The sequence below is a fragment of the Motacilla alba genome, chromosome 17 (assembly GCF_015832195.1).
Source record: "Motacilla alba alba isolate MOTALB_02 chromosome 17, Motacilla_alba_V1.0_pri, whole genome shotgun sequence".
Lineage (NCBI taxonomy): Eukaryota > Metazoa > Chordata > Aves > Passeriformes > Motacillidae > Motacilla > Motacilla alba.
The window spans coordinates 1,398,956-1,426,217 of NC_052032.1; the positions used below are offsets into that span (position 1 = coordinate 1,398,956).

General features: G+C 49.1%; 1 protein-coding gene across 3 annotated transcripts; it reads right to left on the reverse strand.

Annotated features, from left to right (window-relative positions):
• Positions 1 to 324: 324 nt before the first annotated feature.
• SLC31A1 (solute carrier family 31 member 1) lies at positions 325 to 27,092 on the reverse strand. 3 transcript variants are annotated; one of them, XM_038156406.1, is made up of 5 exons: positions 27,049 to 27,092; positions 7,377 to 7,526; positions 5,098 to 5,170; positions 4,551 to 4,719; positions 325 to 3,947 (listed from the first exon to the last, which is right to left on the reverse strand). In XM_038156406.1, exons 2-5 carry the CDS (start codon positions 7,479 to 7,481, stop codon positions 3,746 to 3,748), a joined length of 549 nt encoding a protein of 182 aa, XP_038012334.1. In that variant the 5' UTR covers positions 7,482 to 7,526; positions 27,049 to 27,092; the 3' UTR covers positions 325 to 3,745. The 3 variants fall into 3 exon arrangements, with proteins under 3 accessions (XP_038012334.1, XP_038012335.1, XP_038012333.1); XM_038156407.1 differs by lacking the exon at positions 27,049 to 27,092 and adding an exon at positions 20,551 to 20,930; XM_038156405.1 differs by lacking the exon at positions 27,049 to 27,092 and adding an exon at positions 12,254 to 15,869.
• Between the last annotated feature and the right edge of the window lie 170 nt (positions 27,093 to 27,262).

Consider the following 27,262-nt stretch of genomic DNA (forward strand, 5'->3'; position numbering starts at 1 on the left):
TGGCCTGGCAGTCCCAGCAGGCCCCAGCTCTGAGAGCACAACACCTCAGGAGGTTGTCACAGCTCCCTAAAACTCCTCTCCAGGGCAGGCAGATCTGGGAGGCACCAATTCCTCTTTCCATCCCTCCCCACACCTGTAAAGTGTGACTGAGCTGGAACAAAGAGACTTCTCATTGAATCCCCACGTTCCCATTGCAGCAGCTTCAGGGAGCTGGGGAGGCCCAGGGGATGCTGCTCCTCACCCCCACCCTGAACAGGAACACAGCCCTGCTGCGCCCTCCGAGGGTTGCACTGAGGAACTGTTCCCAAAAACACCCCCACAGAGTAAAATGCAATCCATTTTATTGGTTAATTATGTACAGGAGATTCTTGATATTCACAGTAACATCAGACAAGTTACCGCCACAAAAAGCAAGAGTAAAAACAAAACTGACAGTCCACTGTAAACAAAACTAGAAACCTTGCTGGATTGGGTGGGACTGGCTCCAGACAAACTCAAAAGGCACTCAGAGAAAAGCAACAAAAGCCCTCTGAGGGACAGGGCCCGGAGGCTCTGAGCTCCCCCCTCAGTGACATTCTGGAGGCAAAGCCTGTGCAGAGCAAGCATCAGGGCACAGAGACAGGCACAGGGTGTCACCCCCGAGCAGAACAGCACACCCCAGCATGCTGCACGTGTGTCTTCCTTGGAGCCCTCCCCTGTCACCGGGACAGCTCTGAACTCAGCAGAGGGGCTGGCGCTGCCCCAGAGCTGCCCATCCCGCCCAGAGGGAGCTCAGGCTTTGCTCAGGCTCTACCACAGCACGCAGCAGCCCGGCTGAGAACACACCGTGCTGGCATCTGGTGGCAGGGGGGAGGCTGGGACAGGAGAGGTCGATGGCTGCTCTGGATTGTCACACTGAACTGGGGAAGCACAGCCATGGCAGGAGGAGCAGCCTGGGCATGGCCCTTCCCCAGCTGTGCCCCAGGAGCTCAGAGGAGAGGGGACACAGCCTCACCTGCTCTCCTCAGCCACTTCCCCTCTCACCTTCTCTGGACAGCCCAGGGTGCCCAAACCTCCCCTCATGCAGGCTGTGGGAGCAGGTGGGGCACCTGAGAGACTCCTGCCCAGGTGAGCTCTGCCAGGGCAGTGTCCCCTCCCTGTGCATGCTGCAGAAAGCTGTGTGCCCTCTCTGGGGACAGCACGGGCAGGAGAGAAGCTCATTCTGGGGGAAACAATTCCAGGGGCACAGGTGGTACAAGCAGAACGAGGCAGAAAAGCTTAACAAGAACCAGACTGACACTGATGAGCCACAGCCTGATCTCCAAGTCATCCCCCAGAGAATTCAAGTCAGGCCACTTGGATACACAGAAAAGTGGCTAAAAGGTGACAGCAAGATCAGGCCAAGCAGCTTCTGTTCCAAAGAAAGATACAGCAAGAGGTATATGAGGTGACCAGTGCCACCACACAGCCACACTCCTCACTCCAGCCTGTGATTGTGATGGCAACAATTCCAGCCCCTTCCAGAAAAACCAATGGCAGCAGTGGCAGTGTCACCCTGAGCTCCTTCAGGGGTCAAGCCCTGCAGTGCAAACCTCCCACATCAACCACCACATCAACCTTTTAACAACTCCAGTTCTCTCTGACAAACACTCAGATTTCCTCTCAGTTCCAGCAGGAGTGGGAAGGGATTATCCGTTTTCTCTGTCCAACCCTAACATTCCTCCCAGCTCTCCAGAGATGGGGAGGGTGAGGTTTCCCCTCCATGACTGCCTGGAGGGCACAGCAGAGTTTCACCTTTGTGACAGGTGCAGAGAGGGCGCCAGGAGGTTCTGTCACAGACAGAGCTCCTTTCAAAGATCAGACTGGGGAAGGAAGCACTTTTCCTGTCTCTCAGCAGGAGGTGGCTAGAACTTTTCCATGAAAATAACTTTGCCTCTCTCACCCAGATGTGAATTTGCTACAGAAAGCAGCTACATAGGAACCTAAGCCTGCTTTTAACTCAGCTCCTTTTATTCTCTAGTTGCACTGTCCAGAGAAAACAAGATGTCCAAATAAACACTTGGCATCAGCCCAGGAGGGCTTTTAGAGGGTGCAATTCAAGCCCTGGTGGCAGCAGTTGTGGATTTCCTTGAAGAGGGTGGGCTCTGTGCAGGGACAGCAGCACCAGCACCGTGGAGCACCCACGGACACAGGGATGGCCGCACCCTCTGAGGCTCAGGGGCTAAAAAATCTCATTCCAAAGATCAGCTTTCCTCACACAACTGCTGCCAGAAGTCATCAGCAGCATCTTCGGGGGAAAAAAAAAACCTTCTGGTGTGTGCCCAGAGGCTTCATCCCAGCAGGATTCCCTGTTCTCACGGCATGTCCCAGACACCAGTCCCAGTCAAAGTGGTGCTGCTCCCAAATTCCCAGTGTCTTCTCTTCCAGCCAGTTACAGGCACAAACTGGGCAATCTGGATAGAGGGAAGACTCCAGCTTTGCACCACCTTTGCACCACCACCTCCAGCTCTGCACAACCTTTTTAATATCCAGGTGCTCAACCAGGGCTGCTCCCCAAGCCTGGCCTGGCACCAGCCAGGCAGGAGGGTGGTTCTGCCCCCTCACAGCCTGTCCTGCCTGGGCACTGGGCAGAGCCCACAGCACTGAGTTCTTCACTGTCCCCCACTGCACTGAGCACCTGCACCTCCAGCATGGGCACACTGTGATTATCAAGACAAAGAGGAGCCATCTGGGTCAGGAATACTTTTTGATTAGCCCACGCTGCTCCAAATTTCACCTGAGAAGATTGAAGGCTGCTGTAGACCTGTATTTTCCTTCTCCTCTTCCCTAAATCACTTCTTTACAGGAATGTGGTTGTTTCCCCTCTTCACCTCCAGCCAGGAATATCCTCCAGCCATTTTAACTTTAGTGTCAGGAAATCATTATTTAGCTCTTGCCTCATTTACATCTAGTAACCCAAAGCCTAGCTCTAGTTCCATCCAGGTGCAGCTTCACATGAAGTACCTGTGGGTTCAATGGTTTATTTGGAATCTTTTTGCCCTGTAAATAGAGAACTATTATCTGTTCCATAACTGGGAAGGGAAAGCAGCCCAACTCAAGTGTTCTCCCTGCAGGCTGAGTTAAGCTGCTGGACACATCAGATAACAACACTCATCATCTCTGGTGGGCTTGGAGGGCAAGTTCATCCAATCCCTGAAGCACACAGCTCACATCCTTGAGTCAAAGTCTTCCTTTGCCAGGACACACCTGAGCATGTCTGATGTGCAGCACCAAATCTTCCTCTGAGGCTGAGTCCTACAGCAAAAGGTGTCATTGGCCCCAAAAGCCACAATGCCAGGGCAATCTCCTCCCCTGGCATTATGTACACATTGAAAAAAAATCAAAATTAAAACAGCCATTCACACATTATTGGCAGCTGATCTTTTCCTACTGTTCATTAAACCCTCACTGATGAGCATGTACAATTTAAAAATAAAATGGTTTTGTTTTCTTTTTAAAATAATTTCTACAGTTCTGTCAGCCAACTAATTTCAATCACAGCATAATCTAAGAATAAAGCAAATCCTGGCCAAGAATGGCTGCCATGGACTCTCAGGAGTCAAGGGGAGCAGCGTGTCCCAGCTCCTCCACCCCTCCAGGAACCTGTAGTGAACTCCAGTTGATTTTCTTTATCATGATTCTCTTGGCAGCTTAGGAATGCTCCAGTCCTCGGGTAGCTGCACTGGCAGGGAGCAGAGGGGTGGAGAGGCCTGTGGCACATCCAGTGCTAATGGCAGTGCTCTGTGATGTCCACCACCACTGCCTTCTTCCAGCTGAAGAAGAAGTAGCCGGTGCCCGCTCCTGCGGCCACGGCGATGCACAGGTAGCCGTTGTAGGTCATGAAGATCAGCATGAGGAAGTAGCTGACCACCACCTGGATGATGTGCAGCACAGTCTGCAGCAGGTGGGGCAAGCTCAGCATCTGCTGGCTGGGAACACAAACCCAAACAAGTCAGCAAATGGAACAGGTGGGAAATGCACATCCCCAAAGAGAAAGCTGCCAGGACAGCCCAGCGTGGGCACGGGATGGCACAGAAGGTGACACCAGCCTGGGCAGGGACTCCTGCATGTGCTGGCACCTGGAGCTACGGTTTTGCTCACAGAGCAAAACAAGCACGGAGCTTGCTGGGAGGACACAACCTTTAGCTGAGAAACAAACAAGCTTCTTTTATCCCCCGCCCTGTTCAAAAGCTGACTGGCTCCTGTTCTGCACAGGAGCCTTGACTACCTGTCAACAAAAGGATCCTGAGTGTTTTCTGTCAGGGTCACCGGATGTAACATCCAAACTCTGCTCCTCAGAACTCCCCCAAATGTGCTCATTACAAAAACCCCAAGCTCATCTGGCTGCTTGCTGCTTTCCTCCTTTTGCCCCCATCCTCGAGGGTGCCCAGGTGTCCCCCATCCTCCAGTGCCACGTGGCATCCCAGTCTGGAGCCAGGACACTCTCCAGAGATCAAAACTGCCTGCACAAAGTTTCTTCTGTGCCAGTTCCACCTGCAGAGCTTTGCCTTAGAACGAAGTGCAATCCTTACCCCACGGTTTTGTGTGTCTCCATCAGGATGGTGCCATTGGGGCCGGGCACTGGCATGGAGTTATAGCGGATGCTGACTTGGGATTTACGGAGCAGACACTCCCGGGCAATCTTCAGGCCTTCATAAAACATGGCCAGGAAGAAGACAGCCACAAAAGCACCAGCCATTTCTGACAAGAGAGGAAATATTATTGTCTCTGGGCAAGAGAATGTGTCAGCAGAGTCACTGTGTGATTGAACCCCTCTGTGCCACCCAGGCCATGGCCAGGCTCCGTGTGCATGCACAGATAGGTGGGAAATGGGAATTTCATCCAGACGCAGCAATTTCACCCATAAAGCAAAAGCAGCAATCACTTTTGCTAATAAAACCAAATTCTTGAACTCTACAAATAACTCCATTTTTCTTTCACCCCACAGATGCCATTTAAACCAGACTCAACACAGCATGTCCACAGATTTTTGGCACAAGTCACAAATTCCTGAAACACGGATCCTGAAACACCAACTGCAAAGCTTTTGTCAGGACTGCACAAGACAGTGTTACTAACCTCCAGGAGAATTGATTGTAAGTCCAGAGAACAGCAATGGCACATTCTCACAGCTGAAGTGGAAAGTCATGGCCTGCCCAAAACACAAAGAACACCAAGATGAGCCTGAAGAGCTCATCCCAAGGAGCTCAAGCAAGGTGTAGCAATGGGGTTTATATAGCAACAAGAACTCAGATTCGTTTGTTTGGTCACCACCTAAACTCCAAGAAACTCTCCAGCAGATCTGGTGTAACACACACAAGTGAGACAGGGATGAGATGCTCCAGGCCCAGCTCCCAACTCCTTCAGGCAGCCCTGGGCAGGAGACCCTGTCCTTCACAGAACTCCAGGGAAGTGCCTTCTCCTTGCCTTTGGAGCTCCTTTTCCCCCAGCATCAGCAGTCATCAGGGATGTCTCCATGGAGCTCAGCCTTGGCTCCCTATCCCCTCAGGAACTGGGGGACAGGGCACTTTCCCCTCCCTGCTTGGACCTTATCTGGATGATACAGGTAAGGGTTGCACAGGTGAGTCCTCTGGTCCCCTCCTGCACTGTGCCAGCAGTGTTGTCTCCCTATGGAATTCCCAACATCCTGTGGGAAACAGAGGCCTAAACACAGCTACACAAGGAAGTAAAGCCAGTTCACAGCTGCTCTTGGGTGAAAATAAGGGCTCCTGAGCCTGCACAGTGAATGCTGTGGGAAGGGGAAATAGCAAAGATGCCCAGGCCAGCTGGAGGTGATACTAACTTCCCATCTAGGTAAAAACAGCTTGGCATGTCTTGGGCACAGCTGCACACAGGGTTTTCACATGGGAAGTCCTGACCAAGCAAGAGGAACTTCTCTTTGAACTTCCCTCGTTGCTTAATTAAGGTTATTTGCTGAAGCTCAGAATTATGATTCATTTCAGCATCTATAAGAATCAGCTCATTTTCCCCAGAGCAGAATTTACTGTAAAACACCTTTTAGAGAGTACTTTCATCTCTTCAGTGAATTGAACATATTTACATTTAAAACAAAACCCACATAAATCAAAGAACTGCAGCTGAACCTAAGCCTGTTACTTGGTACCAGTGAGGATTGGGAAAACACACATTAAATGTGCTCAGTCTGTTATCTAAGATGCTGCACCTATGTACTGCCTTCCCTGACAGATTTCTTTGCAATATGAATTCAAAATCTGCTGCAACTACTCACAGTTTTCAGCTGCAGGGCAGGGCAGGGTCCTGTAACTATCCAGTGAACACTTGACATTTGTAAAGAAATGACATTTACAGGGAAAGTAATGGCCCAGGGATGCCAATACTGAGCTGAGGTGATGGGAAGAGCTTCACAAGGAGAGCAGTGGCAGTGCTGGACTGAGAGCTCCACATGGGCCATGCCCACCAAGGTTGTTCTGGTGCTCTCCTCTCCTGCTGTGACACTGGTTGCAATAGAAATAGAAGCAGAGATTCTTGGTTCTCTCCTCAGGCACAGAGCTGGCAAACAAACTCCAACTGATGGTTTGCAAAATCCACTCCTGAGAACACTCTCATATGAAATAGAAATCTGCCTTCTCTCCCCTCCTTTTGAAATTTACTCATAAACAGACATGTTTTAATAATCTGAAACTCACTCCAAAAGTATTTAGGAAAAGGAGAAAAAGCTGAAAAAGTTCCTAGAACTGGCTACACACAAACATTGATCCTCCAGCCTTCTCCATGGAAACTCTGGCCAGGATCTCTGCAAAGCCTCAGTGATGCCAGAATGCACAAGTCTGAACCAGCTGCCATCAAAGTCAGCTGGAGCAGCAGGAATCAGGACCAATGCAGCCTTAATGCCAACGTGCAAAGAGTCCTGGCACTGCTGTGCTGCCCAACTGAGTGTGCTCTGAGGGTTCAGGAGGGAAGGGCACAGAGGGAGCTCAGCACAGCCCCTCACACTGCTGGGCAACCCTCTCAGGGCTGCCTGAGGCTCTCCCTGCCAGCCTGGAGAACTCCATCCATTTGTTTCCTGCAGGAAAACTCTTGTTTTGCATTTCTGCCCTTAGCTGGCTGCAGAGCAGACACCAGGCTGGCTGCTGGGAAGGTTTTCTCAAGAAAAGACAATTTTGCCAAAGGATCTCCAGCTGTGAAATCCATCCTGCTCTGTATCCCTCATGCAGCTCCTTCACTCCAGAAGACCCACAACGGGATCGGGGTTTAACCTGGATGGATTCCTGCCTTCCAAAGCTCAGGCTCATTTCCAGCTCTCCAGAGCACAGTCTGATGACAGATTACTCTGAACCTCAGACAAGGAAAAACTCTCTGGTTAATTCTGCACTTACCATCATCATCATGTCGTGGCCGTGTCCCGAGGCTGTGGTGGAGGGGTGCTGATGCTCAGGAGGATGTGAGGTTGGCAGTGTGGAGCTGTTCATGTGGTGAGACATCTTGAGGACAGAGAGATTCAGAAAGGCACATAGAAAAGTGGGACCCTGAAAAACAAACAAACAATGAAGCCCTTTTCTAAACAGAATGTGGTTTCTCTACTGCCACTGCATGAGAAAATATTCCAAGCCACTGAGAACTGCTGCCTCTGGAAAACTCCTGGAGCTTCCTCATGGTCCTGCTCTGGCTATAGAGAGCACACAGCAGGACACTTTAGAGGAGGTGTGTCCCTCTGCAGCCTAACTTGATTTGAGATGGCACCTGGGGCAAGTGCTCAGCATAAAGGAACATTTCTTATCTACATGAGGGAAAAACAGAGCCCCTTCCCAAGTGCAGTCTTGCAAGAGGCAAAAATATCACAAGCACCACTTTAAATTGCATATACTAAAGGATCAGATTAGAGGATTTCTCTTAATTGACAGTTATGCATTTTATTGGGAACATGTTTAACACAGAAATTGCGTTAGTTGGAACAAGACCTACTGTCAGGCAAAGGTCTGCAATAGCTACAGGCAATCCAATTTCATTTCCAAGAGCTTTACACTGCCACATCTCCCCTGTAATCACATTACCCACAGTGAGAGAAACACTCAAGAGGCTGCCAGTCTCAGTCCTTAATCTGGTTACCACAAATCAGGGATGTCTGGACACACTAAAAAAAAATAAAATAAAATACCCTCTATGGTCACCTGTGGGCACGGCTGCTGCACTCAGGCCCAGCACTGCCTGGGCTGGCAATTGCTGGTGGGAAATGAAAATCATCGGGTTCAAGCAGCAACAAGAGAGAAAACCTGGGAATACCAGTCTGTCCTGAAAGCACAGCATCTGTCCTACTGGACCCTCCCTTTACTCCAGTCATGCACTGAAGTAAAACCAAGGGAAATAAAAAGCAAAGTTTGGACACTTTATCAAATTAAAGTTTAAAAAGAAATGAGATACAGACTTCCTTCCACATAAATCATCAGGAGTTTGCAAGTGTGATTTTTCAGTTTTTTAAGCCAAAATGCAGCACTGTGTTTGAACAGGTAGGCATGGCTATATTTAGACTGAAGAGAGGAAATGAGACTCTAGAAGAGTTTTCTGAACTGGAAGTAGCAAATAAAGCCCTGAAAGGCACCTGGTGGTGGAGCTGGCTCAGTGTGTGACAGTGACCCTGTGCAGGGGTCACTGGTGGCCCAGAACACCAGTGCCAGTGCAGCCCCATGACAGGGGACAGCCAAGGGCTTTGGGGTTAAACTGAAGTGAGCAATGAGAGAAATTAAAGATTTGGGGAAGGTAAGGAAACAAAGTCAGCAGTGCCAGGGAGGAAGTCGAGAAAGACAGAAGTAATACCCTGCAAACACAGAAATGAAATAATGCAGGGAAGCACCAAGAAGCAACACCAGGTACCCACAGCTCAGGTATGTTCTCCATCCCTGCGCAGAAGTTGGTATCCCATCTCTTATTTCATCAGACAACCTCACAATACTCCCCTGAAGGTAACTTGGAATCATGGAATCCCATGGCACTGGCTAAAGCAGAATGAAATTCCTTATTTCCATATTATTCCATATTTCTGCTAATATTTTTAGCTCAGTTTGTCCCTGATTTGTGCTTAAATATTGAGACCAGAAAAATGTTCACAGAGAGGCAAAAAGGAGAGAGAACAACGCAAGCAGTAGCTCAGCTGAGACAGAAAAACTTCACCAAGGGATACCTACAGAATGCCCTGTGTGATTTCCATATGGCACAGCTTGGAAGATTACCCTGTTCCAGAGCTGAAATGTTCAGGCTCTAGAACTGCAGTCCCAAAACACTTGGGAAAAGAATCCTCTGCCAAAACACACAAACTTCAAACTGTCTTTTGCATCAGGGAAGGAAGAAGAATGGCCCAAGTGCTTCACCCACAGGATCAAAGGTAAATGTGCTGGGAGAGGAAAGACGTAACACAAGAACTTCCCCTCTCCTGCAGCCAAAATCTCCTGGAATCACAGAACCGTGGAATATCCTCAGCAGGGAAGGACCCACCAGGATCACCCAGCCCAGCCCCTGCCCTGCCCAGACCCCCCAGCAACCCCACCCTGGGCATCCCTGGCAGTGCTGGCCAAAGGCTCCTGGAGCTCTGGCAGCCTCGGGGCCGTGCCCATTCCCTGGGGAGCCTGGGCAGTGCCAGCACCCTCTGGGGGAAGAACCTTGCCCTGAGCTCCAGCCTGAGCTGCCCTGGCCCAGCCCCAGCTGTTCCCTGGCTCCTGTCCCTGCTCACAGAGAGCAGAGTTTAGAGCTGTCCCTGTCTCCCCCCTCTTGTCTCAGTTGACTGATCCATTGCTTTTCCTTTGAATGCAACATCTTTACCAGCTACAGTCCAATGATTATTTATTCCTTTTAGGATTTCACATTCCTGCCAAGCTCAGCAGGTTCCAAAATGCTTCACAGAAGCCCTGGCTGGTTACCAGGTAAAACTGCCTTCATGGCTGGGCTGTGTCCAGCTTTTCACTTCTTTCTTTCTCACTAATCATCATTTGTCTGCAGAAAGGGAGAAACTGGATGTTTCAGGATGTTTACTCTGTAGGAACAAAGAACATGGTCAGGTGTTCAGGAGTGGCTGCCTGTGCCTGGGCAGGCCTTGGTACAAGTTACAAAGGGCAAGCTTGACCCTCACACCCAGGTATCTCCTTCCCACCCTGCTATCCCAGTGCTCCAACCCCAAATCCAACCCCTTGCTGCAGTCACCCAACGCTGAAGGACATTTTATGAGATCCTGAAAGGATGGGGTATTTAGTAGCTTAATAGGAAATAACCTCACCTGAGCCACTTCAGCTGTGTTTTGTGTCACTGAAGGTAACAGTGGATAAATTTCTGTTTAAAAATAAATCCATTCCAGTGGACAATCAGACTCTGATTTACAACTTGGGAGATCTCTACCTAAGTCTCAAGGTAAAAACCAATATATACGGCAGCAGCAGCAACAGGTTAATGGGTGTGTAATATTCCAAGCTGCAAGTCCCTGGTTGGTTTGCACAGCTCTTAAGAAACAAACTGACAGATGTGGAGCTCTGTGTGTCACAAAAAGGTGATGCTTTAACAAGGCTGACTCCATACCTGAAGGAAAAAAATCCACCCCCCACAAGTTTCTATTATTGTAAATTCTTTAAATAGGCTTAGCTTTGTACAAAGCCAGCCTTTCAGCAGGTATTTCTGCCTGAATGGGTGATTTGATCTCTGGCTGCTGCCTGCTCCATATGTTTGCCCTGAGAGGGAGAGGCATTGGAGGAGATTCCTGAGCATGGAGCCCTGGAGAGGGACCTGCCACAGCCCCTGGCTGCTTCGTGCTCAGGTACTCTGAACACCTGAAGGGGACAGACCCCAGGGTGTACCTATCACAAGGGACACACACAGAGTGATTTTTTGTGCTCTGCAGTAACCTACTGCCTAAGAAAACAAACAGGGTGGAACAGAAGAGGGGAATGAGGAAATTCTCCTCCAGGGCTTCTTTCTTTCCCTCTCAGTGCTGTTACCCCAGGTGAGAGAAGCCACAGCCTCCATTTCACAACCCCTCGGATTCTTCAGGAAAACTGCAATACTCAGACACAGGACTTCTCTTTCTTTAAGCAGGACGTCAGGCAGGCCCTGCTCACACTGAGGTTTCTGTCCCAGCCCCGCACTGCCACCGTGGCAGCTCTGCAAACCAGGCTGGCTCAGGACAGGTGCAGCAGCAGCGGGATCTGGCAGCAGCAAACTGTCAGCACCAGGACTCACCCTCACCCCCAGCCAACACCAAACCAGTGCTGCCCCACCTCACACACACCAGGAGGGCACAGTTTGCAACTCCAGGGCACAGAGGAGGGGAGGACAGGCAGGAGGTGGCAGGGCACACATGAGTGCAGGTAAAGAGCTGAACCAGATGAGATGCCAAAGCCAGAGCAGTCCTTTCAAGGCGGTCTCAGCCAAAGATCACTGCCACGACACATAACCCCCCTCCACAGCTTCCCAATCTATTGCTTCTGCTGTGTTCATCCAGAGTCCTGCAACTTCACAGCAAATCACAGTTTTTCCTGTGGCAAACATCCAAGGAAAATACACCTTCCAATGCAGAAACACAAGACATGCAGAAACAGGACACACTATGGGAAGGACCCAGCAAGCTCCCAGGAAGTACTTTACAATCAGCTCAGTGTCAAACAGATCTTCCCTAAAGTCCCAAAGGGATGAAGCCTCTTTCCAAATCAGAAGTCCAACAGGATTAACACTGGAGCCCTAAATCAATGCCCATTACAGCATCAACTCTTCCCTTCTAAACGGTGCCTCACCTTTCCCAAACCAGTTCAGAAAACCCAATAAATAAAATTCCACTGGCTCTGCCCAAAAGGACCAGAGCCTTAAAAATCCCCTCTCCAGTCTCCTTTAGAGCAGTTGTTTGTCCCACAGAGAGGGTGCTGCTGCAGTGGCCAGCACAGGACTGGCTCCTGCTCGGAACCCTCCCAACTCCTCTCAGAACAGCTGGAGTGATTCATACCCAAAGTCTCTCCACCAACACTTCTGATGGCAAGAATAGGTCAGGAGGTCCCTCTCTTCTCCTAAACAAGCGAGAAACACTTGGTAATATTTACTAAGAATTAAAATCAAAGTTCCTGAGAGAAAGCCAAGGGAAAATTATTAAAAATAGCAAGCTGGAAAAGCAAAGACCTGTTGCTTAGATTATCACATATGGCTCAGTGCTGCATGACACAAAGGAATGCTACAGAAAAAACACAGAAGGAATGGAAAAGGCACCCAGGAGTAGAGTTGCTCTACTTACAGCAGTACTGCTGGCAGACCCAGCTCCACTGGCTCCCCGCTTGTGGTCCCAAGCCCAATCCTTTTTTTGTTTAGCAGTGCTGTCAATGGAGTGGGAGGGAAGCAGCAGCCTGCAGACACTGCAGCTCTGTTCACTGGCTCTAGCTGTGGGCTCCACTGAGCTCGTCATCAGGAGACCTAAGCACTGCTTTTAGTTTATTCAATTTCCTGGCAAACTTTTCTACTTTAACTGCTTCCTTTCCAAATGGGTGGACTTGTGATTCTTCCAGGATACCAGGCAGAGCTCCAGAGCCGCTTAAAGGCACAGCTGAGGGACACACCAATTCCACCTGTTCGTGCTGTGGCAGCACCCAGCAACCGTGGCCAGGGCCCCCGGGCCAAGCTGTAAAGACACACTTGAAAGACACAGGGAACAAATGCCACATTCTTCAGTAATGCAGCAGAACACGTGTTACAGATACACACTGCTGTTTCCCAGCGTGAAAATTCTCCTTGGAACTCTCCCAAGCAGCTTCAGCAACCCCAGGCTGGCAGTGAGACACAGGGAGGGACTGTGCTGTGCCCAGCACATTTAATTGCACACCCCTGTTTTTCCCTTGCACAATTCCTGAAGAAGGAACTCTTAGAGCTATATTAAGAACTCAAGGAATGTTTGTGAGCTCACACCAGAACTGTGGCTTGACCTGGTACTGCCTCAGCACCTTAGAGTCTCATCCTAAAGCTTTTTCCAGAAGTTTCAGGCTTCACAAAAGCTCAGCACACCAGAAGGGGTTTGAATAAAGGGAAAGAGAAGGGCACAGCTCAGGAGCTCAATACACACTGAGGGTAAGGCTGTACAAATCTGCTTTTCCTGGGGCTTGTCGCTGGTCATGGAAGCTTGCTGGATTCACACCGGATTAGCAGAGCCAAGCAGGAACACACAGTGTGACACAGGGCACATTCTCCCTGTCCACCTGTGGGCAGGCTGAGCTATTCCCACCCACAGGTTTCAGAACTTCTGAAGGATGGCAGGCACTCTGGAGAATGTCCAGCTGGAGATGCCAGAGGCTGCAGTGCAGGGAGTGGAGAATAATGGGCAAAAAAAGAGCTGAGCGGGGCTGCAGACATCATCTTGTGTTCAGGTTCAAAAGGGGACAATGCCTGGGCAGCCTCTATGGAAGGAATGCCAGCATGGAAGCAGTCAGCACGGACAGGCAGCCAAGCTGGGAGCACCCAGAGCCCAGCTCTGCCAGCACAGGCAAAGAATGGGCTTTTAAAATGATGTGCAGGGCTTTCATGTTTTGTGAGGGAAGAAATCCACACAGATCCATCACCTCCAATGAGGATCCCAGCTGGAACCATTACAGCACTGTTGTGGATGCTGAAGATAATGACAAAGTTTCGGCACAACAAAACCACTCTGCTGTCCATGAGCCATGCCCACAACTGATGGGATCTGCCCAGGCTGAGACAGACCCTTATTAAGGTGATCCTGACAAACCCCACAGGCAGGATGTGGGAGGAGAATGAAGCAAAACCACATCACCCGCCCAGGGAGGTTTGGGGGTGATGCTTTAAGCCAGAGTTGAGCTCAGGCTCTCTGCAGCACAGGCAGATCACAGGGCTGGGGACACCAATCACACCCTGCAGTACCTGCTCCTCCAAATACCCATCCTCCAGGCCTCCTGGCTGCCATCATTTGCTTATTTTATTCTTATCAAATCCTCGTGTTTCTTGTACCAATATGTTTGTCCCTCTCTTTACCAGGTTGCTGTGTCCCCAAGGCTCAGGCTGCCCCTTCCATATGGAGCCATCACACAGCACCCACAGGCATGGCAAAAACCCCAAACAGTGCTCCAGTCCCAGACTATGGACTCCAGCTGGGATGCTGGCTCACCCAAGCTTCCTGAAGCTGCACCACATCATTTGGCAGCTTGGTGCAGTTATATGCATTAATTAATGTTTAATTGAAATGAAGATTAAAACAAGATGATGAAGTATCAGCATATGTTCAATCCTTAAAGTCCTGTCCTCTGCTCTGAATCAAAGCATTTCTCAGCTGTACAACTAAAGCAAAGCTGGTCACAGCCACTCAGCACAACCCCCATTACTTGAGGAGGGGCCAGAGCTTTTCCTCTCAGCATGGCTACAATAATGGGCCTTTGATGGAGTTTATTTTCATAGCAAACCTGTCTGGTCACCCTCTGTTAGAGGTTTTGCTAGAAGGGGATGGTCATTCCTAATCTCCCAGCTTCTGCAGATGCCTCAGGAAATCTGTAATCTTTGAACAAGAAGAAAAAAACACCCCAGGACAGACTGTTCTTTACAGGACAATATACTGAACTTCATTAAGTGAAGCACACACCATGTCATTACCCACAGGCCCAGTGGAGTGAAAGGCAGCTGCAAACAACCCTGCAGAGCACAAAACCTCAGCCTCTAAGCCTGGTAACATCAGAGGAAAGGCTGAGAAATGCTGGCAAGAGCTGTGTAAAGGTGACAAAATAATGGGGAGTCAGGCTGAGCTTTGCCTGTGGTCAAGCATTTTCCTCAGCCATACTGAAACTGCAGGAGACAGCAAAGCAGTCAAAGCGTCTTTGTGAGAAGTGTGGCAAAACTGAGGAGTCCTTGCCAACCCCCTCCTGGCTGTAGACTCATTTCTGCAGAGAAGTCTGACCCAGCCCAGGTGCAAACACCTGGAATGCACACAGAACTTTGCATGGAGATCCAAGAGTGATCCTCTATTGTCTCCATCGAGCTGAGACCAGGCAGTTAGACCAGATGATTACTGAAGGTACCTTCCAACCTAACATTCCTACTCCTCTTCTATCCTGCTCTACCCTACAACACCCCTCTGCTTGTGCTGGCCACCTCTCAACCCTTGCCTTGGCAGCACAGGTAAGATCCCTGCCACAATGACCACAGGAACCTTTAGCAAGAGGTGACAGAACCAACACTGTCACACCTCAGTCTGTCCCTCAAAAATCCAGCAATGCAGGGGGTAGAAACTCCCCTCATCTACAAAGGAATCCCACACACATTCCCACACATCCCAGTGATCGTTTTCCTTTGAAAGAAGCACTGCAATCTCAAACTGATCTGTGCCTCCAACTGTCGGGCCAAATCTTGGGGTACCCATGTGCAGGTGCTCCCCAGGGCACCCCACTCTTGGCAGGACATGGGACAGCACCATCTCTTCAGCACAGCAGCACAGCTCCTTGCCCTCTGCTGTGGTGACAGTGGTTTGGAGCTCAAGCCTTGGGGCTCAGAGTCCAGCAGTGGGTACATGTGACTGGATTGTTCCCATGCCTTTGCCAATGCAACACACTCCTTGCCCTGCCCAATGCATAACAGAAGGAAGGGCATGACACCAGGAATTCCACTGGGATTGGGTCTGGCAGCTTGCTGTGAATGCCACTGGGTGCAGGCTTGCTAAACAGACTGTTTGGCAGATGTTGCTCAGGGCACATCTGCCACAGAAGCCCGGCTCAAGGGAGGGAGATTTGGGTGCCATATGCTGGAGGCTGTCACAAGACTGAGGACACTTATCCACACAAGGGACAACCAGGCAGGGCACAGCAAACTCATTTTGGAGAAGCTGATGTCGAGAATGCCATGACCTGAAGTTTTCAGCAACAACCTGCTCCCATCCTGATAAAACACATTTGTGTTTCAACCTGCATGAGCCCAAATTAACCTGAAGTCCCCAGAGGGACACTTTCCAAGGATCAAAGCACATTCCAGCCTTGGCTGTCTTGAAGAACCCCAGCCAGGGACTACAATAAGCCAAGCAAATCCAAAGTGGAGCTCAGGGAAGAAAACAGAGCTCACTTGGCCTGGAGTCACCTGTGCACTGACCAGGAGCAGAGGGCCAGGAACAGACATGTCAACCACAAGTTGCTTTTATTGCCAATAAATGCCAATTGGGATTGTATTCATAAAGGGGAACTGCTGCATCAGCAGGCACTGGAGAGGAATAGTGACATGATGGTACCATTTAAAAGGTGATTGGCATTTCATCTGCCACAAAACTTTCCCCTTTTCCATGTTACTGCTCCAAGAGCACAGCCTCCAGCCAGCCCTGCCCTCTGGGCAAAACCAGCAAGGACAGCAATGTCCTCTGGGATGTCAAAGCCAGAGCACATCCATTCTGCACTAGGCCTCTGAGTCCTGCACTCAGGAGTGCCTTGTCCTGCTCAAGCCCACCAAGAGCACAATTTCTTCCATTCTGTACATGGACAGTGTTTTTCCACCCCATTTTAATTTCTTCCACCACGAGCCTTTTGGATCCCTTATTTGCCCCACGCTGTCCATTGCTCCCCTTTCTGTCTGGGTGGATGAGGCAGCTGTCCCCCCTTCTGGCACACAAGAGCACAGACATTTCTGGAAAGTGGCAGAATTGAGGCACCTCAGGACATGCAAGAGCTGAGGAGTGACTGCCCTTCCCACAGCTGCCAAAGCAGAGGAGATGCTGTACCACAGCTGGCTGGTGATCCTGCCATCTGCAGAGAACAGCACAGCACCAGAGATACCGACACCGACACAGGATGCCACCTTACAATTTCTTTATGAAACATCCAGGACAGAAGGCATGGCAAACAATGAAATTCCTTATAGCCAATGCCAGCATGAATTCAGAGCTAGAACTGACAAGTTTCCATCAAAGGCAATCCCCAAGAGGCATCTGCAGAAGCACTTCAGCACTTCCTGTGCACGTCAGAGCCTTCTGAAGCTATCAGCCCAGGTCTGCAGACCAGCAGGCCACACCTGAAGAGAGCTTCACCTGTCTTCCTCACATCACCAGGGGCATGACACAGGAACACAGTAACACAAATCCAGGTCACAAAGTCCCCAGGATTCAGCAGCCAGGAGGAGAAATCCAGCAGGAAGGAAGGAAGTTTAGGCAGAGATAAGGCAGAATGGCTCAAAGGCCAGGGGAGTAAGAGCTGTGTTGAGATGGAGGAGCAGGAGGGTGGGTGGGGCTCAGTCAGGAGTCACCTGGGAACCTCCTGCTAAAAACTCTCAGCACTCCTCAGCTGAGCACAACCGAGGATCCTGAGCAGGGAGGAGACACAGGACAGCACCAGGAAGTGGAGACAGAAAAGCAGGGCCATGTGACCCATATTTTCCAAGATTACATAATTCCTGAATAAACATATACTCCCTTATCCTCAGTGGTGGTTTTTGCTCAGATGTTACACAACCAAACACAGGAATGGTGACCAGGGAGATGTGATCCATATGGCCAGAGAGCAGGAACATCCTGCTGAGAACAAATGGGACAGTCCTGAGCCTTGTGATACTCTTCAAAAACTTTTTAATATAAAAATATATTAATATTTGGAACCCCATCTTGCAAGATGTGTATTCTGTAAGATTAGACAAGTTCTACTTCCTTAGAAAAACCAGGCCTAGTAGAGAATTTCACTTCCTATTTCATGTGCCCTAATCCAGAACAGTTTCTAGCTTGTATTGCTCTACCTACAACAGGCGCTTTTTAAATGAAGGGAGAAGTTTTCTCTCCAAATAAAAAAAAAAACCCAAAAAAAATTTAAAAAAAAACCAAAGAAAAAACAAAACCAAAAAACCCTCACTATTTGCATACAAGGTTCTTTATCATGCCCACTAATTCAGCATCCAGATTCCTGCACATTCAACACCTCCTGCGCCACTTGTACCTATGGAAAAGAGCCTGTCTCCCACAAAAATCTGTCTGTCCACAGGGTAAGGACACAGTTTATTGTTTGTGGCTGTTCAGTGGCCATATGCAGAAGCACTCCATCTCTAAGGAATGACAGATATGTCAGGATGCAAGACAGAGAACTACTTGCAAGTTAATCCTGACAAACTATTGCTCCATGGTTGGCTGGAGTGGGAAAGACATACAGCATGAACAGCTCTGACCAGATAGATTTTATGGTGTCTTCGAGCCTTAAACCCTGTAAAACTGTAAAATAATCTCAGGAGATACAAAATTAAATCAGAGTGAAAAAGTGCATTCCCAAGAAAGCAAGCACAACTTTCCTCAGAGCTAAAAGTAATTCAGTGTGTCCTAGAAGTGCATTTGTGGGCCTTTAACACAGGTGAAGGATCACGCACAGAATCTCTGGGTTGGAAGAGACCTTCAAGATCATGGAGTCCAACCCAGCCCCAACACCTCAACTCAACCCTGGCACCCAGTGCCACATCCAGGCTTTGTTAAACACACCCAGGGATGGTGACTCCACCACCTCCCCGGGCAGCCATTCCAGAACTTTATCACTCTTTCTGTAAAAAGCTTTTTCCTAATACCCAACCTGTATTTCCCTTGGTGCAGCTGGAGGCTGTGTCCTCTGCTTCTGTCAGTGCTGCCTGGAGAAAGAGCCCAGCCCCAGCTGAGCACAGGCACCTTTCAGGAGCTGTAGGGAGTGATGAGAGCACCCCTGAGTCTCCTTTTCTCCAGGCTGAGCACCCCCAGCTCCCTCAGTGGTTCCTCACAGGGTTTGTGTTCCCAGCCCCTCTCCAGCCTCGATGCCTCCTCTGGACACGCTCCAGGTCCTCAAGGTCCTTCCCAAACTGAGGGGCCAGAGCTGGACACAGCACTCAGGGTTTGGCCTCACCAGTGCCCAGTGCAGGGGCAGAATGACCTCCCTGCTCCTGCTGGCCACACCGCTCCCTGATCCTGGGATGCTGCTGGCCTCCTTGGCACCGGGGCACACTGCTGGCTCACGTTCATTGCTGGCAGCCAGTACCCCCAGGTCAGTCACAGATTACAGATGTTATCCGTTATTACCTCTTTACAGATGTTATCTTACAACAGCATAAATACCTTTGTCCCATGCAGGTAAAACTAAACTTGAGGATAATAAATGCACGGCACTGGTTTATTAGAGGCCTCATAAAAGGGAGTCCAGCACAGGTGATTCACTGGAGATTCCAGATCTTACCCTACTTGCCCATTTTCACACAGTCAATTTTCCATCTCTGGCTGCTTTTCAACATCATAATCAGACTCAGCCCAGAAAAGGCAACACTTGTACAAGTCCTGAACTGACTTTCAGCTGTTTTGAGAATCTGCATAACAAGAAAACCACACTCCAAAACTCCTGGTTAATTTTTAGGAAGCCATTCCACAAGTATCATATGACACATACTGGTTCATACTGGTTTAAGCAATTCACAGACATTTTTCCATGTCCAGTACAGCCACACACACGTTACCTTCCACCACATGGGGAAGTGTCCTTGCAGAGCAATTCCCTTTCCCTCCTTTCTTTTCATATTTAAGCAGTTGTTGGTCTGTAACTACCCCTTAGAAGCATGTCCATGTGCAGACACAGCATTTTAAGGCAGCCACTCAACCATTCCCCTTCCCTGGAGCTGCCACGTTCCAGCCTGTGTCAAACCTTGCCTCAACAGCCACGTGTCAATGCCAGCTCCTACTGGGACACCCTGGGATTTCCAGCTCCTGCTCCGGCATGTCAGGGTCACCTTTGAAATGCAGGCTTTGACTAAAGACCTAAGAGCTCACAAGACCGACTTTTAGAAAAATACCTTTTCTTGCAGAGGGAAAATGGATGTGTGTTCATTTCATTTTGCAGCATCATCCATGACTGTCCCTTGACACACGAACCTGTTCTACCACAGCCAAGAATCAAATTCTTTTCTGCCTCCAACAATTGTTTTGAGAAGCCTCAAGCTGTTCATTGGCAAAATGCAAGGTAGAACTCAGGTCACAAGCAGCAAAATCCATTCCAGTGGGTTTTTAATTAAGCCCAGGAAGTCAACCTGTGTTTTGGCAGACGGTTAAGGCCAAATATCCATCACCAGAGGCACCTTCCTACTCTTGATCCATGATCTTGGCAAACAGTAAGGGGATGGCACAGCGATACATAAACAGCTTCCAGGTAATAATGCAAATACTTGTAAGGGTTCAGAGAAAAAAATTCATAGCCCCAATCCATGGAACAGAGCATTCTCCTTCTGAAAACGCAACTGAACTTTTGGAGGTATTATTGAAATGAAAATACAATCTCAGCAAGGTAGAAGATCTCCAGTATCAAGAAGAGGAAAAGAGCAATCAACTCAATTCTCTGGAAAGGAACTTATCTTTGGAAGAGCCTTGACCTCGTGGCAGTCTTCTGACAGGAAGAGCCATGACTGTAGGGCATGGAAAGCCAGAAGAAAAGCCATCAACAATTTTTCTATGAGTGACAAAACACCACTCTGGGAAAGAGCTTTGAATGCTGGCTTTTTCATCATTTTCAAACCCCTGGACAGCCACAAAGCTGCTAATCCAAAGCAGAAATGATTCAGACCTAAAAAATGCTGAGTACTTACTCTTCCAGACACAGGTTTTCCATCTACCAACTCCAGCAGAGCCTTTTTCTCCAGAGAGGCAACAAGTCTGAGACTGATCAAAGTTTCTCAACCCTCACATAATGCTGACAAGCACATCATTATCTCTATCAAAGGCTAATCATTAACTACTGCTCAGATCAGCTTAGGACCAGACCAAGCACTGGGATGCTCACACAGAGATCCACAGAGCAGCAAAAGCAGCTCCCGAGTCTCTCTCACGAGATCTTTGCACAAATGCAAAGAGATTTCAAAACTCTCTGATTAAGTGCATTGCAGAGATTACTTTCCAACACATTAACCAAAACATATTTCAAACATTCAAGTCTCTATCAGATTAATTAGTGGTTTGCTTGCTTCTGGATAGTGTAACAAAGCAAGTTTCGTTTATTTCATTATTTAAGTATCTTAGCATTCAAACTGAAAGAGAGCAGGTTTAGATAGGATATTAGGAAGAAATTGCTCCCTGGGAGGGAGGGCAGGCCCTGGCACAGGGTGCCCAGAGCAGCTGGGGCTGCCCCTGGATCCCTGGCAGTGCCCAAGGCCAGGCTGGACAGGGCTGGGAGCAGCCTGGGACAGTGGGAGGTGTCCCATGGCAGGGCATGGAACAAGATGAGCTTTAGGGTCCCTTCCACCCCAAATCACCCTGTGACTCTACTTGCCCCATAATGAAGAAATATGATGTTTTCAAAGCTATCAGCCAGTTTTTAGGAGCACTGGGACATAAGAGAAAAAAAAACAAAAAACAAATAAAGCAAATAAATTGTGCAGAAATTCCTCAACATTGTACAAGACAAACCTTGTCAGGGTCACTTGGTCTGGGACCCCTCTGCTTGGAAAGCTGGAGCCACCAACTGCTATGGAAAAAAAAAGGGGACAAAGCAGAAAAAGTGCAAGAACAGCTGTGCTGTGCCCTGCAACACAAGGGGCCTCGTGGTGGGGGCTGTGGTTTCAAGCAAGAGTTACATAAAATGGGATCAACTGACAAGCAGTGCACATGATCCTGCTGTTAGGATGTCCTGGAGGGTTTTACTTGAGAAATTCAGAAAATTAAGAAAAGTCAGGCTGCTGCCAAGAGCTTTTTTAAACTAGAAGCAAAATAATCAGAATCAAGTGTATTGGGCTTTGCCACCCATACAGAAGGATATCTCACAGACACTGCTCTGTGCCTTTTATGAAAAGAGCACAAAAATGGCTTTACAAATATAACCAAGCCTATAACAGGAACATGAGGACAGCTGTGAAACTCCCAACTAACTCTGTTTGCAGCTGTTCAGGTTTCAGCCTTACAATATCTATAACATGCTCCTCCAGCACACTTCAGCCTCACATGACACCACCTTAAACACTAAAGTTCAGCACATAAGATTGAGATAATGTCTTATCCCAAGTTAATGAAGGGCACCAAAGCCAGTGGTAACTTGATTTGTATAAAACCCACCTGGCAGTGAACCCAGAAATCACGACTCAGTCTCTTGTCAAATCCATTGGTCCAGGAGCTCAGACAAACACGGGATCCAAGAAAACCACACTGCAACACTGACCCCGTTTCACTTGCATTGCATCCCGAGGCTGGGTGTGTTCCTCTGGAGCTTGTGCTCCCACTTCCCTTATCACTTTGATGTACAAGGGTTGATTTACCCATTGGAAATGCCCTCCCATGGTGCCACACTGATGGCAGCACTGCGGTGACTTCCCGAGGGCTGCAGGAGAGTGAACTGGGATGGCTCCACTGGGAGCACTGGCTCTGAGTCTGCTCCACGCTTGTGTTTCTCCTTCCCAAGTAAAAGATGCAAGCTTGCAAATGCAGTGTAGCTGTGCCAGTGAGGTGTTTGGGCCTCTTTAGTAGAAGGCCTTTTGGAGCAGGGAAGGTTAACGGGGGAAGCAAGTGAGTGATGGGATCCCTGGCTCCCAGCCCAGCCTCTGGCAGAGCCCAGCCAGGGTGGCATGAGCTGCTGCCCTTGTGCCAGGCAGAGTGCAGCCACCAGAGATATCACTCAAGGAGTAGGCTGGGTCACAGGGATGAGCCTCTCCCTGGGGAGGCTGGAGCTGTATCCCTTTCCAGGAGCTGCTTTTCCCAGCTCTCTGGAGCAGGCCAGCCAGTCTGCTCACACCATTAGCTCAGGATGAGCACTGCGCCTCACAGGTGGCCTCAAAGCACTTCTTAATCCTACAGAGCCAAGTGCAATTATATTCTCTCTAATGTGAAACAAGTCTGAAAGTGCATTTGCCAGGCACTCCTTCCCCCAACAGATGCAGTGCTTAGGCAAAAAAATAAAACCAGCCGAGACTGCCAGGGTTCCCCTTATCCTGGTTAGCCAGAAGATCAGCTAAATATATCTCAAAGCTCATATTCCAAGCTCCTGCACCTTCATCAGAGCAATGAGATCTGAATCCGTGATAACTAATGAGTAAGCGTGGGAAAAGAAGCTTTATGGAAGTGAAGTGGCTCTTCCACAGTCTCAGGAGAGCTTGGGGCACTCACTATGAGTTCCATGCCAGAACACCTCCACTCTGCTCCCAGTCTTCTCCCAGCCTCTCAGGATTCATAACAGGACATGGTGAGCAAGCAGTGAGAACAGAAGAGCCTCAACCACTTAGAGCATTTGGCCTGTGCTCTACAGCTACCATGGACTGCTCTAGTCACTTAGATAAAGTGAAAAGATTACGTGCTTGTACAACTTTTTTAGCAGATGATAAATGCTGTTTACATCTGTGATACAGCAAATGTGAGATTTTTCTAAGATTATATCCACAGAGAGGAAAAGAGCAGGAAGCAAAGCCATTGTTCTGGCTGCAGTCACAGCTGCTGAAGTGTCACTGGAAATCAGCTGGAGACCCTTGTAGATGTGAACTGATAGCACAGGGAAGAAAAGACAGAGGGGAAATGACATTAAAAACCATAGAAATAAAAAAGGAAAACTAAAAGGGAGCTATTTCATCACAACCTTCCACTTCTAGATTGGCTTCTAAACCAGGAAAATCTAATTCCAGGACCAACAAATGAAAGGCTTTAGAAAGTACAGCAAAATAGGAGTTTAATTTGTTTACAATAACTAGTCCCATTATTCTCCGCATTAGCAGATTCCAGCTTTCAGATGAAAAACAGGTTCATGAAAAAACCACTGGCATCGTGTTCTCCAGGACCCGATTGGGAACATTTCCAGAAAATTAGATTGACACAAAAGGCAATGGAGTAGATTAACTAAGATTGGATTTCCCAGAGAAAAACAAGATAAACTAGATCGAGCCTTTTTCATCCTTCCCTAAGAAAAAATTGCCAAGACTCCCAGTGATTTCCTGGCAGTCTGTGGAGAAGTTCATGCTGGCAATGTGCTTCAGCTCAACTTCCCAAAATCCTGCTGCAGGCTCCTGCTAACCTTCAGGTGACCTTCAGGCCAGAGCAGGGAAGGCAGCTCTGCAGAGCCGTGGCAGCTTTCTGTTGGGTAGAGGGGTCTTCATAGCAAATAGAGAAACCAAGGAGGAAAGGAGAAAATAGTTTGTTTTAGTTCAAAGAACAAAAAGTTCTGTCTTCTCTCGGACCTAATGTCTGACTGAAAAACAAGCCAGCTGAAAGGAAACTCCTCAGGGCCCTGCTCAAAACTCACCCTGTGAACATGGCAGATTTTGTCATTTACTTGTAATGTAAAACTGGCAAAGATTATTCTCAGTGCCCTCCCTTCTCAGGCATTAAGCTTTTGTTCAGGGGTACAGGGTCTCACTAATCCAAATCTTGAAGCTACATTGTGACAGGAAAAGTGAAGTGAAAAATCCCTCCAAACATCTTTCCAAAACAAAAAACCAAAAAAAAAAAAAAAAAAAAAGCCCACAAACCTTGTGCTTGTACCACTGCAAGTCAGAGTCAGTGGCAGGGATACCTTTAAAATAAAAAAAGCAAACATGCAAAAGTGCTTGGAAAGGTGATTTAATTCCTCCCCTCTACTGGCAGAAATCATCCTAATTCTCAGCTTAGTTAACAACCTGGCCTAGATGAGAAATCTGATATGAAATGAAAAGCAGCCAAATCTCAGTAGGAAGTGGTTGTACAAAATTCCTCCGTTCTCGACCCAAAGTTGTGTGGGAATCTGCGACTCCTGCCAGCTCTTATATTTTCAGTACCTTGGTTGGGGGAGGGGAGGACAAAAGAAGCAAAATCCTGCTTATTGCAACAATTGCTGTGTTTACAGCAAAAAGCATCACTTAAATTTTGTATTGTACAGCAGAGCAGTCACAGCTTCACCAACAAATCCTTAGCTACAAAACCAATCTTCATTGAAACAGCAACATTCACACATTATTCCCAGTGCCCCCTTTTTAATGAAGGATGGGGAAAAAATAATGCAGAGTCCAAAGCCTGATGAAAGCCTCAGGAAACAATACATCATAAATGACAGGATTTGGGATTATTACCTTGAACCCTACCTTACCCTATAAGATCCTATATTGTTACTCATGAAAGATCCTGCAAAAGCTTTACTGACCTCAGGCTCAAGCAGAGGCAAGTTAAGATCAAACAGACTGAAAATCAACTTAATAAACACTTGTGAGGAGCGTTTCATCCACCTGGGCACAAAAGCAGGACTAGTAAGCATTCTGGAGCTTGGAATTCGAGCACAAACAGGAAGAATTGGCCTCTGCCTGGGAACTGTGTGGAACCACAAGCCCACGGCACACTCAAATACAGATGAGGACTATAAACAAAGCATAAATGAAAAAAGGACAAGTGGCTAAGATGTGATGCTTGCTGGGTATTGCAGGTTGTGCTGCTACAGCCTCTTCCCCACAATGGCATTAAAACTGGCCATTGCTGAATCACAGTGAAAAAAAAATATAGGAAATATACACAGGTATAACATTGGGCTAGGAAGATGGTGAAGGGTCTAAAAGGCCACACAAGCAGCAGCTGAGGGCACTGGGATTGTTCATCCTGAAGGGGAAACTGAGGTCACAAATCACCAGGGGTTGCAGCTCCTCCAAGCTCTGATCTGTCCTGAGGGAATTGCCTCAGGTTAACCCAGGGCAGCTCAGGCTGGAGCTCAGGGCAAGGTTCTTCCCCCAGAGGGTGCTGGCACTGCCCAGGCTCCCCAGGGAATGGGCACGGCCCCGAGGCTGCCAGAGCTCCAGGAGCCTTTGGCCAGCGCTGCCAGGGATGCCCAGGGTGGGGTTGCTGGGGGGTCTGGGCAGGGCAGGGGCTGGGCTGGGTGATCCTGGTGGGTCCCTCCAGCTCAGGATATTCTGTGATACCTGTACCTGAAAAACTTAAATTGAAGTGCCACACCAGGACTTAGCCACATGGGTCTTCACCACTTAAAACTACATTAACAACCAATCAGATAGAAACGCAGGAGCCAAAGCAACAAACTCTCTTCATCCAAGGGAGCACATTTCCCACTGAAGGAAGTTCATGCCCACCTGCCTTACCAAGGTCGAAACAATCTCCTCCCACTGGGAATTTACACCAAATTATTGTGGGTTTGGTTTTTGGTTTTCTTTAACAGAAATAAGATTCTGACCCTTTCCAGGTTTCATTCTAAATTCATCACACATTCTGCAATATAAAAGCTGCTTAACAACACCCTTTATCTTCTTGCTTTAGAAGTGGAATCACCGATATCTCAATCATTGCAATAAACACCTGAATTACTGCAAACTCAGCTCCACAACAGACCTGGCAACTTCCTTCTCAGACTCCAACATCCAGTCAGTAACATCCAGACAGTACGAACTTCCAACCAGTGCCAGCGAACACCCAAAGCCAGGAAATATCAACCTTTATTGCCATTCTGACCGACTGCACATTGTTCTGCATTTCAACATCATTTGGTTCTAAGGTGAAATTAAAGCCAGTCGGTCTCACAAAGCACATAGAGAGACCACCTCTCCAAGAGGGGGAAAACACAGGAAAACCACAACACACCACAAAAAACTCATCAAGCAAACTAACAAAAAGGTGTATTTCTCAAGGCACGAGGCAAACGTGGGAAACTGCTTCAGAGCGGCAGCTCAGACGCAAGGAACTCTTGGGATGTTAAGAAGACAGCGCATGGCTGGTGCCCTTGGGTATCCCAGGGACAGCGAACCTGGAGCACAGCAGCGCCCGGGGGTCCCCAGCGCTCCCGCCCGAGCCCCACGGACCCACAGGGCCCTGAGCGGAGCCGTGCGGGCCCCGCGGCTCAGCCCGGAGCCCCGGCGGCTCACGGCTCCCTCACGGCAAGGGCAGCTCGGGGCCCGCCTGTCACCTTGGGAACCGCAGGGCCGGGCTGGGCGCCTCCCCCGGAGCCCGGGGAGCGCTGCCTGCACCCACACCGAGCTCGCCCCGCACCTCCACCCTCACGTCCCAGGGCTGCCCATCCCCTCGGGCCCCTCGGCAGCCCCGGCCCGAGGTGCCGGGTCCCGGCCGGAGGGGAGGGGGGGCGGCCATGGGGCCCCTCAGGCGGGGGGCACGAGCCCCCCCCTCCCCCGAGCCCACCCGTCACTCACCGCGCGAGAGCCACGAGCCGGGGCCTTGCTCCGCCCCCCTCCAAGTCCCGCCCCCTCCGGGACCCATAACCCCCCCAAGTTCCCGCCCTCGGCAGGGCCCCCTAAGCGCCGCCCCTTTCGGCGTGTCCATCAAGACTCCGCCGATGACGTATCACTCAAGCCCCTCCCCTCGGTGCAGTTAAGCCGCGCCTCCACCCTGTACGCCCCTCCCTGT

What these genes read in the sequence shown, in the direction of transcription:
- SLC31A1 (XM_038156405.1), bottom strand. Translation starts at nt 12,421, where the DNA reads ATGACGAGCTCAGTGGAGCCCACAGCTAGAGCCAGTGAACAGAGCTGC. An exon ending in GCCACGACATGATGATGATG is followed by an intron (nt 5,171 to 7,376) that starts GTAAGTGCAGAA and finishes TGTTTTGGGCAG; the next exon opens with GCCATGACTTTCCACTTCAG. An exon ending in TACAATCAATTCTCCTGGAG is followed by an intron (nt 4,720 to 5,097) that starts GTTAGTAACACT and finishes CTCTCTTGTCAG; the next exon opens with AAATGGCTGGTGCTTTTGTG.